Genomic DNA, 17,236 nt, shown 5'->3' with positions numbered 1-17,236 from the left:
CAGTGAAAACTATACTACAAATCGATATTTGTTACTTTTGATAGCTATTGTGAGAGGTTTAATGATACAATTATGCAATGCTTCATATCCTAATCTAGTTTTCTATCAAATTGTAGACCTAATTTGGTACACCATTATTTCAAGATTTTGTAACACTGGGTACTGTTTTGACAAACTAGCCAACAAGTCCATAAACAATTGGAGTATGGTTTACTCAGACCTATTATGGAGAAGGTATTAAAAAAAATTACTAATCCTCTCCAAACTTAATAATTCAAGAGAGCAAGTCTACAGTGTCTATGACCTTGCATATAACCTCAAACTAAAACGAGACACTAATCCAGGAAAGTTTAAAACCACAAGAAAAAGTAATATTTTATATTTATCACTGCTCTATACAGACTAACATCAAAACTGTCAAGTACACAATTTCTGGTCCTCAAAGAGCTTCTAACATCTGTGCCTAGAATCAATATAACATGATGTTTGCTTAGAAAGTATAAAAAGCAGCATTGCATGGGATCTCCACAAGAATCAACTTCAAGGTTCAGCTGTGTTCATATCTCAAGCCAATGCAAGTACAGATTTGAAAACTATTGAATATGAAAAATCAAACTTTGCATAAAGAATATTGGAGCATCTGTCCTTTTTCACAAAAAATCACATACAGAACGGACTTTTATAATATGTTCAATGTTTACAAAAAAAAAAAGGACCAATTGATGAGATACCCAAATGCCATGCTGTACAATATCCTTGAATTCACTTGTTTCCCAATATATAGCTATTTGATGACCCTAACACTTGTGCATAAAGGAGTACCCGATTATTACTCCCTGCAACTGCAAATGCACCTGGCATCTGATTCTGAGAGATGCACGAGATATGCACACCTTGAAGACATTTAAAATGGTTAGTTTCTCCAAATATTTTTCGCATAATGACAGCCTTACTATAACAACTGTATTCAACTTAATCTTCACTACCTTCGAAATCTCTTGAAGTAAAGATCTTTCTTCCAGTCATTGCGTCCCAAATGTATATATAACCTTCAGATGTTCCTATAACTCCACTCTGGGATAACATAGATACAGCAGAAGCCCTGCACAATTGAAGCATAGTAATGGAAACATTATGAAAATACATTATATACAAGTTACAACATTTGAATACTAGTAATCTATACAATATACAATATTAATGTGCTACGAACTTCCCTAAGTAATGAATAACAAAGTTGACGGATCTGATTATTTAGATATTACTACCTCATATGTGTGCTAAAATCCACATATTCATACAAATGAGTATATACCTTTCATCCAAAATACTCCCCACCAGCAAAACATTGTTTTCCAGCAATGCAAACCTCCACAATCCTCTTTGCTTTAATCCATAATAATATTGATCTTGATTTGTTTGAATTTCATCTTTATTTGGTGCAGCAAGTACCAGAAGACAAACTGCTGTATTTTCTTCACAAAAATATGCATGGGAAAAAGGAAACTTGTTCCCTCCCATTCTTGATTCTGCCTCTTCCCTTGACATCATGTTGTCTTTCAAGTCCTTGTGATTCTTAGCCTTATCTAGAAGTTCACAATCTGTAAAACTCCAACTCATATTGTCATGACTATTTTGTGTCACGCAACCCAAAGCAATAGATTGAAAAATATTGTAATCCACACTCCAGAAGTTTGAAAGCATAACACACCGTGATATATCCCTGAAACAAGCAAGCTGTCATAAAAGTTCATTCATTCTAATGCAGAGAAACAAATACAAAATATCACCAGGTGTACTATGTAAAACTAGGCGATAGGGTTCCCTGCAATAAGTGCTAAAATATAGGGCCATTATTTACTTGCTGAAATAAGACTAACTCAACATAACATTTTCTCCATTCCATGTTTCTTTTACAGACTCAATATTCAATGAACAGAAAATGAAGAAATGACCAACGAAGTTTTTTGACATATCAGAATTGATATGAAAGCTTCAATGGGGTATAAGGACAAGCTTCAAGATGTATTCATCATTAAAAATCATTAAAAACAAATCTTCACTACAATGGACGTGTCATATTATCTTTGTTCTTGATAGTGATAATGAATTTTGTTTCATGATACTGCATCCACTGTTACCAAGATTGGCTATATCAAATAATTTTCACTAAATTTTGTAAGTTTAAAGAAATTTAAGAAAATTGCCAAACTTCAAAAACTTGTAATTTAAAATTTTCGTAGTTTGTTTGTGATCTATGGTTTTAATTTGTAAATTTCAATTTAAAATAAAATGTGAATAGGTCTCTAAATGGTGACGACAACAAATCCACAAATCCTAGTGGTGACGAGTACAAAATCTTCCTCCAACGATGGCAAATCCGACTCAAAGGATGCAAATGATGGCAATTCTGATGCTACCTTCTCTGAAAATGTTTGCATGCATGATTGGGTTGGGGAGGACGATAATTCATAGCTCATAAACATTTTGCTGCTCAATTTCTCTCAGAAAAGGCACAAACCCCAGCGGCAAGAACAAATTCCTTTTCCAACAATGGCAAACCTGACTCTAGCAGTGTTGAGGACAATGATTTTGATGATTTTTTCTGAGGAGGATGTTTGAGCATGCAAATGGGTTGAAGAGGAGGATGAACTTCTCCTTGACATACTCTTTGAGGCTCATATCAAGGTGCAAGAGCATGAGGTTGATGAGATGACTATGGTGGAAGTTCAAGATGGAGTTACATTTTCAAGTTTGTGAAAATGCTTTCTTCTCCCTTTGATGGTTGATGACCAGTCTTTTGTTGAGGAAGGCAGATAGTGTGGCTACTGTTTCTTCATCCCATGGTGTTCTTGTTATGACCCTATGGTTTTCGAGGAACTTTCTGAGATGGAGGCTTGTGTGTTGATGGATTTTGATGCTCCAAGCATGCAGAATGGTTATGCTTGTGATTTGGCTACTAGGAGTTTTGGTAAGTGTGAATGCCCTAGGGTTTCTATTGAGGTTGAGGTGGAAGAGCAGATTCAAATTGATATTCCTGATTCTTTTATTGCTGAGTTGTCTACTTGACTTTGCAATTCGCTTGGTGGGAGATTCTGTGGCAATCATCCCAGCATTGATACTATTAGAAGATGGGTTCTTTGCAATTGGAAACATTGATACCATTAGAAGATGGGTGCTTTGGAATTGGAAACATTGATACCATTAGAAGATGGGTACTTTGAAATTGGAAACTAAGTGGCCAGGTTGAGGTAGCTGCTATGTTGAATATTTTTTCCATTTTTCTTTTTCCAACCTAGATGATCACTCAAGGATTCTTCTTGAAGGCCCCTTTTTTCTAGGAAAGAATGACCTTTGTCATAATAATTGGATCCTATTCCTGCCCATCCAAGGACCTCAGATTTCTCTGGATGAGCCCCTATCAAGGGTAGAGCTCAAAGATGGACAAGAGTGGTGCATAGGCAGGGCAATGGACACCACTGGGCACATCTACCTCTAGCGGCTAGAGCAGGGATATGTGCAGATGCCACCCATCAGGTGCATTATGATCACAACGGTGACACTCTTGAGTCACCATAGACAGACAAGGCTCTCATCTAACAACAAGTCTTATACCATGTATTAGACAAATGGAGAGGGGTCAAGTATTTGCTTGGGCTTAGAGAAAGCTTGTTCATCTATACCATGACCTTGAACGCTATGTGCACCATGAATATTTCACCACGTGCACATTACTACAGGTGTGAATGTTCGAGCATATCACATGCATGAGGCCGGTCCCCTGCCCTATTGTACCAAACATGCCACAAGCCCACGCATACCCACTGCGACATGGCAAGTGGAAATTTGATGTTATGGAGACTTATCATCAATCCCCTTGGGATTGTTGACATCATCTGGCAGCCATATCGAGGCATGGCTACATTGTTAGTTTTAGCAATATAGAACAGAAAATCAAAATGCAAAGTAAATCATATGCATAACACATGTACCCTGGGAAAACCTTCCTCTGGGAGGTGAAAAACCCAGCAACAACTATCTCAGATTGTATTATGTTGACCACATAGTAGATTTACAATATAGCCTTCTAGGGCACAAGCACAACTTATCTGAGATATAACAATTTAAAGAATCAAATCCTTGTAGCTCAATTTGGCAGCCCAAATTTGAGTTTGCTGACTTTGTATGAGGTTTACTCAACCTTGCAAGATGTTCGCTCAATCTTGATAGGGTTCGCTGGGCTGTAACTCTACTTCGCTTGCTGAAGATTGCAGAATACAAGGGCAGATCGCTGACTCGTAGTTCGCTCACAGCTGGAAGGAGTTTGCTGACGTCTAGATTATGTTCGCTGATCTTCCAATTGAGTTCGTTGACCTCTAGATTATGTTCGCTGATCTTCCATTCAAGTTCGCTGACTTCCAATACTGATTCGCTAATCACTGAAGATAATTCGCTGATTACAGAAGGCAATTCGCTACTTGATGAAGAAGAGGATATTCGCTGAAATGTGTATCTTGTGACCTCAAGTCACTTCCTTTATATACATGCCTTTAACCCTTATGCCTAGGTCGGCCTTGGTGCCAAATTACAAATTCATTTTGCAAATTACATAGAACCTACCCCAAGTTACAAGTTACATATTCAATAGGTCCTAACCTATTGAATTACAAGTTACACAATGAATAGGTCTTGCCCCATAACCATTTTAAGTTACATAAGTTGAGCGCCCAAATAGGGCCTGCCCTTAACATTCACAAGTTACATTGATATTTATTTGGGCCCAACCCAATTACAAGCTATCCAGATTAGGGCTCAGCCCTAAACATTAATCAATTATATCAATACAATAAATATTAAGGCCAAGGGCCACATTAAAATTAATCACGCTAGGGATTCAACCTAGCTACATTTCAACACTCCCTCTTAGCTAGGGAGGATCCCTTGAATAATCAAGTTACAACGTGACCATGCTTCATGGACTCTTTCCATGATATCCATCATACATTCCCACAGAGGATGGTTCCAAGATACATCATGGATTCCTTCCATGATATTCACCATGCATGCCCACAGAGGATGAATTCAATATATATCATGGACTCCTTCCATGATATTCATCATGCATACCCGCAGAGGATGAATCCTAAGTACATCATGGACTCCTTCCATGATACCCATCATGCATACCCGTAGAGGATGGATCCACCTTGCATTGCCCGCAGCGGGTGGAAGAGGTCTTTCACCTCAACTTCTCCTAGAGAAGAATCCAATGTCACCTTGCATTGCCCGCAGAGGGTGACTCCACCTTGCATTGCCCGCAGAGGGTGGAAGATGCAACTTAATGCATCACTAGGATTGAGATTCCCTCTCAGCCAAAGTTGTGTTCTCAACAACTCCAAGTCTCTCTCTGAAGTATTCAAACTTCACACGAGCTAGAGGCTTGGTGAGAACATCTGCAATCTGCTCATCAGTGCTGACATATTTCAGCTGAATGGCACCTCTCTGTACCATATCACAAATGTAGTGATAATGAGTTTCCACATGTTTTGACCTGTCATGAAACACGGGATTAGTAGACATCTTAATACAACTCTGATTGTCACAGTGAATGACAGTGGGTTCCCAAGGTTGTCCGAACAACCCAGTAAGAAGCTTGTGAAGCCACACTGCTTCTCTTGACGCCACACTTGACGCAATGTACTCAGCTTTTCCAATACTTATGCAACTAAGGACTGTTTCCTGTTGGCCCAGGAGATAACAGCAGAACCCAAACTGAAACAAATTCCTGAAGTGCTCTTCCTATCAGTTACACTTCATGTCCAATCAGAATTAGAGTAGCCTTCCAAGGTGATGACAGTGTTGGTTGGATACTTCAACCCGTAGCCAACTGTGCCTCGCAAATATCTCAGAATATGCTTGCCTACAACAAGATGAACATGCTTTGGTTTGTTCATGAACTGGCTGAGGGCACTCACTGCATAACAAATATCCAGTCTAGTGTTAACTAGATATATCAAGTATCCAATCAACTGTCTATACTCCGATCGATCTGCAAAATCAGAGTTAGCTGTTGAAACACTACAATCCATTATTCAGGATATCAATTCATTTGATCCTTGGCATACTTCTAACTCTAGAGAGTAATGCATTAGGCCTAGTTTTATTCCAAATTCTGAAACTAACTCTTTCTAGTTAGAAATCGTATGTAAATCAAAATTAGCATTTCAACATTAAACTGATAGGATCAGCATCATGCTTACAAGATCCTAAGCTTATAAGAATCCTTAATATAAAGCTGTGACAACCAGAGCTTATAAGAATCCTTAATATAAAGTTGTGATTACCTAATATAAGAATCCACTAAGGAAAGCAACCATCATAAGTTTTCATAAGTCGAAATGAGAAATGCTAATTTCTTTTTTTGCTTTGTTTCTTTTCCCTTACTTTCACTTTCTACGAAAGGGACCCATAGTGTAAATATTTTTCAAATTCCAACTCAATGATCAAGGTATATATATAATGTTGTTGTATTTCAATGTAAATGTTTATCACAATATAATTGTTCTAGTGATTAATTCTATTTTGTGTATTGCAGGTGGAGATACAGCATTAATAATTTCGATGTCTTCTCCATTTATCATTGATTGGTATATATAAAAAAATAGGGACGATCAAGTGACACCTTGATCGGACATGTCTATTAGACATGGCCGATCAAGATGCCACTTGATTGTGCCTTTTCATTTGCAATACATAACCAATCTAATGCCGATATTGATCGGTGTCAATGCGTAACAATGAAGCCCGATAACTAATCGGTGGCATTAACAATGAAGCCCGATAACAATCGAGATATCAAGGTTACTGTTTATTGTTAGATTGCAATGTTTATATATTAACACAGATCGTGAAATACGATCCTAGCATGATCGTAAATTTAACATTAGTTTGCATGATTATAATTGGTAAAACTGATAATGCACCATATATATAAGGAGAGCAATTATAATAGTAATATCAGATGATAGAACAAAGGAATAATAAGTGAAGTCTATTATAGTCTATCGATGAGATAGATGATTGAATGAGAGACTTCATTTATCTCTCATTCAATCATTTATCTTACCGAAGCTATCATGTATCAACACTCCCTCTTAGCTTGGGAAGATGAATGACAAACAACATATCTAGCATCACATTTCTCATGCTGATCAATATTCCTTATGTAGTTTTATAATCTCACTCTCCAAAGGATCATATCACCTAAAACACGTGACATGAAGTATCACCTAAACACGTGATACAAGAAGTCATATCACCTAAGCACGTGACATGAAGTTCACCACATTAACTTCTGATGACAAGATATCACCTAAGCACGTGATATCGGTATTGCAAAGCAAGCAATACTAAGGATAAATGCATGAGAATAATTAAATCCTCACTTTATCCAAATTGTGGTATGTGCACTGACATTTTCAAATGTCTTTACCACAATATAATCATGGCACATCCATGACATCCCAGGAATCACACATGATATCTAGTTTGATCATTATAAGATCGTCACCTTATAATGTCTTCATACAAGTGTTCATTATCTGAGAGATCGTCACCTCTTAGAAATGTACACAGGGGGTGGAGCCCATAAAAGTCATAGCACGACAAAGAAGTTTACACATTAAACATCTTATTAATATATAAGTACAGATTACAAAGCAAATTACCTTTCAATCATACCAAGACCTTTTCTGAAGTGCTCAACCTTCACTCTGGAAAGTGGTTTGGTAAGAATATCTGTTGTCTGATCTCTTGTACAAATGTATTCCAACTGGATCACATTCTTGTCTACCATATCTCGCACATAATGGTAAGGAATCTCAATATGCTTGGATCTGTCATGAAACACCTGATTCACTTAAAGTTTTATGCAACTCTGATTGTCACAATGAATAACTGTAGGTTTCATTGGTTCACCGAATAATCCCACAAGCAAATTCCTAAGCCATACTGCCTCTCAAGCAGCCATGGAAGCTGCAATGTATTCGGCCTCAGTGGAACTCTGTGCTACTAATGACTACTTTCTGCTAATCCAGGATATCATGGCTGAACCTAAACTGAAATAGCATCCTAAGGTGCTTTTCCTATCAGTTACACTTCAAGCCCAATCTGAATCTGTGAATCCATGTAAATTCAGATCAACTCTCTCATACTTGAGACCAAGCTTTAGAGTACCTTGTAGGTATCTCATGATATGTTTTACTGCTACTAGGTGTATCTCCTTTGGATCACACATAAACTGACTCAAAGCATTAACTGCATAACAAATATTTGGTCTCGTATTTAGCAGATACATCGGGGACCCAATCATTTGCCTGTATAGAGTAGGATCTGTGGGTTGTGATTCTGCTGCCGCTTCCTTAAGTTTATGAAGGTTTGTTTCCATCGGAAAAGTCATAGGTCTGCAGTTCAACATTCCAAATCTCTTCAAAATGTCCAAGGTATACTTACCCTGGTTTAGTATAATGCTATCAGAATTCTGCCATACTTCCAATCCTAGGAAGTAATGAAGGATTCCCAAGTCCTTCATGTCAAATTCTTTAGCAAGGTCTTTCTTGTACTGATCTATGAGGTGATCTTCTCCTGTGATTAGCAAATCATCAACATATAGAATCAATATCAGCATATCACCTTTGTTTTGCTTATAGTAGAGATTTGGATCTGCATCATTCTTTGAGAAGCCTAGCCCTGTGAGATAAGTGTCAATTCTTTCATACCAAACCCTGGGAGCCTGTTTAAGCCCATAAAGAGCTTTCTTGAGTCTACACACATAAGACTTTGCATCATGAATCTCAAACCCTTCAGGTTGCTCTAGATATACTACTTCTGCAATCTTTCCATTAAGGAATGTTGTCTTTACATCCATCTGATGTACTTTCCACCCCTTTGTTGTTGCAATGGCTAAGACTGCTCTTACTGAAGTGTATATGGCTACAGGTGCAAAGGTTTCTTCATAATCAATTCTTTCCTTTTGTGAGAACCCTGTGGCTACAAATCTAGCCTTGTGTTTCTCAATTCTACCATCTGCAGCCTGTTTGATCTTGAAAAGCCATTTGGAGGAAACCACAGATTTTCCTAGCTGGCCTAAGAACAATCTCCCAAACATCATTTTTTCATAATGGACTGATATTCCTCAGACATGGCATTCTTCCATACTTGATGTTTAAGTGCATCTGATACATTGGTAGGTTCAGCTTTTGAAAGATCATTCATGAGGGCAACATAGCTGGTGAATTCATTAGGCCTTTTGCTTTCTCTGAAGGTTCCTGAAGGGGCAACATACTTCTGAGCTTCTTCTACAATTTTGGTGGCCCATAGTGGTCTTTTCTTGATATTTTCTCTAGGTGGGTTTTGAATCTCACCTTCATTTTCCTCAAGATTCTCCCTCTGAAGCTCAAGGGTAGGATCTTCATCTATGCTAGGGGCAGGAACATGGACTTCAAGTTACAAGGAACTTTGGGCTCTTTTGAAGGCTCGGTCTTCTTCAAAAATTACATCCCTACTAAATTCAATATGCCTTTGACCAGGTATATAGATTTTGTAAGCCTTGGAGGTTTCACTATACCCAACAAGTATTCCCCTTTTTTCAGAAGGCTCTAGTTTTGACCTTTTCTCTTTAGGTACATGAATATAAACAGGGCACCCAAATATCCTAAGATGGCTGATATCTGGCTTTGTTTTAGTAAAAACTTCCTCAGGGGTTTTGTATTCAATATGGGAGTGAGGACATCTATTTTGTATATACACGGCAGTGCTGGTGGCTTCTGCCCAAAGATTGGCATTTAGGTTTTGATCAAGGAGCATAGCTTTGGCAACTTCTATAAGTGTCCTATTTTTCCTCTTAGCTGCCTGTTGTGACCATTTCACACATCGCCCCATTTAAATGGGGACCCCCTCTTTTTGCTCGTTGTTGCTCGCCTTTCGCTCTGCTTTTTAGGGTTTTGGTAGTTTGTCAGTTGTCTGGATTTAGGGTCAAGCCTTAGGGTTTCTGTTTTGTCGTTTTCAGGCCAAAGTCCAATCAGTCTTGAGAGCTTTTTTTTGAGCTTCCTTTCGTAGGATGCAATTTTGAATAAAGTGAATTCGCCAGAGGCTAAGTGAGTTGGTCTATTTTCAATTGGAATTTTGAATGAAGAGTCTAAATTTGTCTAAATATGAATGATGAAATTGTGAATTCTGTCCAAATGAGTAATTTTGACCAAATTTTGAGTTTTTTGATATTTGATCCCGGGCATTGGAAATGACTTGTTTTTACCTTGTGAAGTGATCAAAATCCCGAAATCATGATATTTTGGCCTGTAGGAGCAAAATCGCTCCTGTCCCTCAGTGAAGGACCGGAGCTCGTTTTCAAAAATCTTACTAGCCCTGCAGGATCAAGATGATTTTTTGAGTGGAAGTGGTAAAGGGAGGCATTATCTTTCCATTGAATATAATTTGAAGAATTTCATGAGCACGGAAATGCCCCAGGAGTCAAAATCGCTCCTGTCCCTCAGTGGAGGACCGGAGCTCAAAACCAAACATTGCCTTGTCCTTGCAGGATTTAAACAACTTGACGATTAAAGGAGATCAAAGGAGATATGTTTTATCAATTGAATATAATTTGAAGTGCCTTCGTGAAGGGAAATGGACCAAAATGCCAAAATCGCTCCTGTCCCTCAGTCAGGGACCAGGGCGAAATTCAATGTAGCTCCCGTCCCTCTCCCAGGGACCAGAGCGAAATTCCTCATGAGGCATGTTTCGGGCAAAAAGCAAGCAAGTTTTGGGTTTGAGGCAAGAAAGGAAGGTGAAATGAACCCGTTGAATACATATTGAAGATTGCAAGACACCTAATGAACTCCAAATTGACCTAGGCGCTCTTGTCCCTCAGTCAGGGACCAGAGCGATTTTTGCCTTAGGTCAATTTCTCGCCAAGTTTGAATGAATTCCAAGCCATGGATGAATGAAGGGATGCACAACGATTCTATTGAAGATAATTTTTGAAGTTAGCAAAGTGTGATGGAGCCTACAAGTATAAATTCGCTCCTGTCCCTCAGCCAGGGACCAGGGCGATATAGTGGTTATCTTGCCTTCCATCCAAGTTCAAACCACTCCAAGACAGGATACAAGGAGACAAGGACATTTTGAAGCGTCTTGACGAAGGACGAAGTTATGAAGATCACCAAAGATAAAGGATTTGCACTAAAATGCCTAAATTCGCACCTATCCCTCAGGCAGGGACCAGAGCGAAATTTTCAAATGAGGCCAAATTTAAGTTGCCATTCACATTTTAAATGTTTGAAAGGGAGTAAAAGACATTGTTTTACACTTTAAAGACAATTGCAAGTTAATATGATGAAGATTTTTGCACTAAAAGCCCAAGTTCGCTCCTGTCCTTCAGTCAAGGACCAGGGCGAAATTCAGTGTAGCTCCCGTCCCCCTCCCAAGGACCAGAGCGAAATCTTCATGAAGGCCTAAGTTTTGAAGGTTTATCAAGTTTCAAGTGGCCAAAAGAGATCAAAGGACCTCATTCTTCATAGTGAAAGTGATTGCAAGTTGGCAAGAACAAGGATGAGCTCAGGATGCCCAAATTCGCTCCTGTCCCTTAGTCAGGGACCAGGGCGATATTTACCATATTGGCCAATTCCTTCAAAAATCATGCCAAGTCAAGGTTATGCGCGGTTGCAAAGTATCAAAGGTATCTTAAGAAGATGATATGCAAAGAAATCTAACGTCAAAAGGTGATCAATTGAGCTAAGGAGATTATATCGCTCCTGTCCCTCAGTCAAGGACGAGGGCGATTTTCACAAGATCATTCATTTTCCTTCAAAACCTTGACAAGGCAAGGATACATAAGATCAAGGATATCGTTTGGAAGGCAATGAACGAGGAGTTGAGGTTAAAAGATGACAAATTTGAGCTAGGATTCAAAGTTCGCTCCTGTCCCTCACCAAGGGACCAGGGCGATAAACACTCAAATATCAAATTTGCCTTGTAAAAGACAAGTAAACTATGCGTGGAATGAAAGAATAAAGTTGTTATTTGCCTTGTGATATAAATTGGCAACTTAGAAGGCAAAGACCAAGGAGTAAATACAAGTTCGCTCCTGTCCCTCACCAAGGGACCAGGGCGAAAATGGTCTAAAAGGCATTCTTTCCAAAGATGAAATAAGTCTCAATCAAAATACATAGCGAGAACCTCATTTTGGACGTAGGGGATGAAGTTTCAAACGTGAAAAATGAAAGATGGAGGACCTAAATGCATAATCGCTCCTGTCCCTCTCCCAGGGACCAGAGCGATGAAGTTAATGTTCATTTTTCTTCCCATGTCTAGGCGCCAACATCATTTTTTAAATTGCATTAAATGCTAAATTTTGATAAACCTTGATATTTTTAATTAAAATTGGCATTTAATGGGTGCGCACAAGGCATTTAATAATTAATTTTGCCTTTTAAAAAACCGAAACAATTAATTACAAAGGTATTTTAATTAATTAATTAAATAAGGAGGTGAGCGCTTGGGTTTTATTTTTATATTTATACAAAAGTCGGCCTCCCTTTATTTAATTTTTGTTATTATTTGCTTTATTTCCAAGTCGGCCTAGAGGCAATTAAGGAGGTAAGCGCTTATATAAAGGGGGTGTGATATGGCATTTTAAAACATCATTCAATCATCCCTTTGCATGCAATTTGGAGAAAACAATTACAAGGTGCGAATTTCATCAAGGAGAGGTGCGAAATTCCATTCAAAGGGGAGTGCGAACTTGGTTTGAGGTGGAGCGAATTTGCCATCAAGACGTTGAAGACCCCACAAGTTGGCGAAGTTGACAAGGAAGGTGCCTTTGCTAGAAGAGGATCGCATTGATACTTCAAAACTCCAATTTTTGTCTAGACAAATCGCCTTATTTTGCATTTTTAGAGTTAGCTCGCAAGTGAGGTATGGCAAAGTCTTCCCTTGTCTAAATTTTCAATATTGATCTTAAATTTTGAATTTTGAAATTTTGAAATTCCATTAGCTTAATCGTTTTTAGGAAATGATAACTCAAAGACTTATCATGAGGTTTCCTAAAATTAATCTTTAATCTAATCTATGTTATGCATTGCAAAATCTAGTTCTTATTATGAAATGTTGTGTAGGTATGGCGACCCCGAAGGCGGGAGCATCCACCAGTCGTCCTGCTCTCATGAAGGAAGATCAAAAGACCGAAGAGGTGGAGACCAAGATCGTGTCTAAATGGAGCAACATTGGAGATACCAACTTGGGCAACTTCAGTACAAAGAAATTTCGAGAGGTCCCTTACATTGGCAAGCCATCACCTGTCGCCCGGAGGATTATTGAAAGTGGCATCATTAAGGCGGCCGGCTTCCCTCCAGCAGTACAGTGCCATGAGTTGATGATCGAGTGTGCTCGTCATTATGATCCCCAGTCCAGAACGATCGTGTCCAAGGAAGGAAACACTTTGGCGTATCTTTCAGAGGAAGCTATAAGTGAGGCTTTCCATCTTCTAGAGCACAGAGATATGATTTACAAGAGCATAGAAGGAGCCAGGTCCATGTACGAAGATGATCCAGATGCTTGCCTAAGCATCATTAACAAGAACTGGTTACTCAAGAGTCGTCCTCGCCTGAGCAAGGTACCGAACACACCACACAGGATTGATTTCCAGGAGGAGTACAGAGATTTGATTACAATGCTCAACCGAGTCACAGGTGCACCTCAAGCTTTTTACTTTGAAAAGTGGATGTTCTACTTCATCCAGGTGATAGTTCAGGGAAAAGGAACTATACATTGGGCTAGAATGATTAGCCATTGCTTGGACGTACAGTTGAGGAGACTCAAGGCTACCAAGTCCTTCCACATGAGTTCATACGTCATCTATGCCTTGATCAGGAGCTTCGAGTACGCAGGACTACCTCACAGAGGAGTGATTGGAAGAGGACCCGACGAGGTCAGAGTTTGTGATTCCTATGTTCACTTGCATCATCCGCCAGGAAGCAACTACAAGTTAGTTAATGATACCTTCACGATGAACATCACAAGGACGTTGCAAGGCGGGATTCACAATAGATTATCTCAGGATGCACAAGAACTAGTAAAGAGGTACGGTGCTTGGTTTATCCAATTTCCGAAGTTTACTTATATCAGAGTTCATGGATGTCCTTCACCTCCATACATGTTGCCGAGATATCCGACAGACAGAATAGTGTTACTTGAGGTAACAAGACAGTTGGCAGCTTATGCGAAGGCATTCAGACACAGACATGGAAATGGAGTTCCGGTACCTATCATATTGGGCAATTCAGTTGAGGTATGTCCTAATGCTTTAGCCATGGATGACGCAGAGAAGGAGTTAGCTTTGTATTCTTTTTCATTCTTTGCTTTGAGGGAGAGCTTTGATCCACATGGATATATAGAGGAGACAGTCGGTAGGAAGTTTAAGCATGAGTTTCAGATTGAAGATTTTATGATGAATCTCTTAGACGATCTTGAAGTGAAAAGAAAGATGCATTCTAGATTGCCTTTGGATTTCATCAGGAAATGCAAGATTTACAGAGTGGCCGACCAAGCTCAGGACAGTGGCAGACATCTCCAGTCATCCTATGATCGAGAAAGCAAATCAGTAAGGTTAGATTGGAACGAACCCGAGGTCGTGGATCTAGATGCTTTGATGGCTCCAGTCTTGTCTTGTACTCGCAGATGGGTTGATGTGCAGCATCAGAAGTTGAGAGAGCAAGGCATAGCTATGACTTTCACTGTGGAAGAGAAACCAGCTGAGGGTGGAGCTAGTGTAAGCGAAGGTAATCCTAATCCCAGAAATGCAAATGAAGGCAACCTTCGAAGTGCAAGTGAAGGCGATCTCCATCCAAGAGGCTCGAAGAGGAAAGAGAGACCTGGAAAGAGAGAATATTCCAAGAAGAAACAAGAGGCCAGCCGAGATCGTTCATCCGGTACATCTTCTCGACAAGAGAAAAGGACACTTGAAGTGGAAGAGTCTATGGAGTCGATGGTTCAGAATGATAAAGAAAGACAGGTACCTCAAGGGTCGCCAAGTGGATCTCTCCAAGATTATGAGTTACATGAAGACAAGAATAATGACGAAGTAACATCTCCTCACAGAGAAGAAGAAATATTGCATAAGGAGATACAGGTTAGAGAGACAAGATCAGCCATCCCAGATTGGTTGAAGGAAAGATTAACGAGGGTGATTGTGATCGAGGATGAAGACAATGTGATTGATTTAGAGAGCCTTGTTGGACATTCCCAGGAAGTGACAGAGAAGAGAAAGGCTACCAAGATGTCCAAGATGATTAGAGATGAGACTGGATCCAGAAAATTACAGATAGCTACACCAGCAGTAGACAAGTACGAAGGTGAGATCCTAGCAGAGGAATATGATATAGAGACATTTGAGCTAGGTCCATCCACAGCCGAGCAGACACTAGATGATGCCACCGATTCGTTTGAAGCATTGAAGGACAAGCTTAGGGAAGAAATGGAGAAGAATAGGAAGCTTGAGAGAGAGAGAGGTGCATGGAGAACATATTTCAGCCATCTCAATCAGCCCTTAGGACGTCAGGATCCAGCAAGATCACCCATAGAGGCACTTCCCCTTCAATCAATTGGTGAGGCAGAGAGATTCAGGAGTATGGTCCAGCGTATGAGTACTTGGATGGATAAATCTCATACAGTTGCCGTAGAATTTGCAACAAGGATGATGAAGACCATTCACCAAGCTATTCAGGTTCTTGAGATCATCCATAACTTGATGATAACAGTGGCCGCTTTTGCTCATACCAAGGATGTTATCATTCCTGTCTTGAAAGTAATTAGACAAACATCGAGGAAGGTCTTAGCGCAGGAAAGAATCATGGATGGAGGACCTCACAGTTTACTTCAGTGGTCAACCTTACTCCAGATGAAGGAAGTTCTCTTTGAGGACATCAGTACTAGGTGCAGTCATGTTGAGGAGGTGATCAACCCGATCCAGGACAGAGTATTTGAGGTACTTCGTACCATTCTTGGCAGGAGGATCGAAGTTGAGACAGATGTGGATTTGCAGGAATTGGAGGATAGGATTAAGGTCATCTTTTGCAAGGACGCCAATATCACAGATGAGCAACAGGACCAGATGTTTGCCACCATGCTCCTGATTGAAAAGACTAAGGAACTTGAACTTACATGGGACGCAGCTCTTCTAGATGCATTTGATCAGGTCATCCACTTGGAAGAAAGAATGAAGAATCTTCCCGAGATTCCAATTGCTGAGATCGAGGGAATCGTATCAAGATTCATTGCATATGCTAAAAAGGAGCATTGGAAAGGGAATAAGATTCTAGATGAGAGGTTGTTATAGATGACATGGCACCTTAATTGTCATTGGTCTATGTCTCCTAGATTTTCGTGCCAAATTTAATAATTGGCTATGCATTTAATGTTATGCAATAAAAGAGGAACTTTTGTAATAAAACCCTAATTAGGGTTTAGGTGTCATGATCTTGACCATTGATCTACTTTTGATCTGGACCATTCATTGTAATTGAGGATGCTATTTATACCCTCATTTCATTTCATTTTCATAAGTTGAATAAGAGATAGCTAGAAAATCAGTATTAGAGAGAGATTAGAGTTTAGAAGCAATTTACTTTTTTTGTAGCAAGATTGAGCTTTGAAGAAAGAATTCAAACAATTGTTGTACATGATGGCTTTGAGATCAATGAAATATTGAAGTTATGGTGTTTTGTTGCAAGTCTCTTAGTTATCTTCATGGTTGTTCAATTTTCTTGAATCATTTCTCGATCAAAGTAGTGTGTTAATTCGAAGGACAAAGTGTTGGACTTGATCACCACTAGCTTCTTGCTGATTGTAGGAACGCCTTGCGTGGTCGACTAGAGAATACTCGAATCACTTAACCTTCAATCGTTATTGTATCTTGGATATGTACCTTCATGGTAGTGTCTTTGATCTTTGATGTGTTGAAGAACCATTTGTTACCTTAGAAGATCGCATCAATTTCAATTGAGTTGTTATTTTATGGCAAAATTGAAGTTGGTTGAATCTTGCCAAGTCTTGTCCACATGAAGTCATTCTTAGGGTTAGACTAAATTAGACCTCTTGCAAAACCCTATCCTTTTGTTATTTTTTGAAGTTTGTTTAGTTCAGCAAAATCTTCGGCAACGTAAGGCCCCTTGAGGACACAGCAAAT

At 39.3% G+C, this 17,236-nt stretch overlaps 1 protein-coding gene across 6 annotated transcripts in view; it reads right to left on the bottom strand.

Moving 5' to 3' along the window:
- Positions 1–530: 530 nt before the first annotated feature.
- LOC131067547 (uncharacterized) overlaps positions 531–17,236 on the bottom strand; it is a 209,864-nt gene continuing 193,158 nt past the window's right edge. For 4 of the 6 annotated variants that reach the window (XM_058002609.2, XM_058002608.2, XM_058002610.2 and 1 more), the window contains 3 exons: positions 1,316–1,723; positions 987–1,102; positions 531–893 (listed from right to left, as the gene is read on the bottom strand). In XM_058002609.2, the coding sequence (XP_057858592.2) occupies positions 763–893; positions 987–1,102; positions 1,316–1,723 (655 nt within the window). In that variant the 3' untranslated portion in view covers positions 531–762. Of the gene's footprint in view, positions 894–986; positions 1,103–1,315; positions 1,738–17,236 lie in introns of those variants that run through there. The other 2 variants (XM_058002614.2, XM_058002612.2) reach the window with 2 other exon arrangements.

The sequence above is a fragment of the Cryptomeria japonica genome, chromosome 10 (genome assembly GCF_030272615.1).
Source record: "Cryptomeria japonica chromosome 10, Sugi_1.0, whole genome shotgun sequence".
In the NCBI taxonomy this organism is placed as follows: Eukaryota; Viridiplantae; Streptophyta; class Pinopsida; order Cupressales; family Cupressaceae; genus Cryptomeria; species Cryptomeria japonica.
Note: the sequence above shows the minus strand (reverse complement) of the source record. Positions and strands in the feature narration are given on the sequence as shown.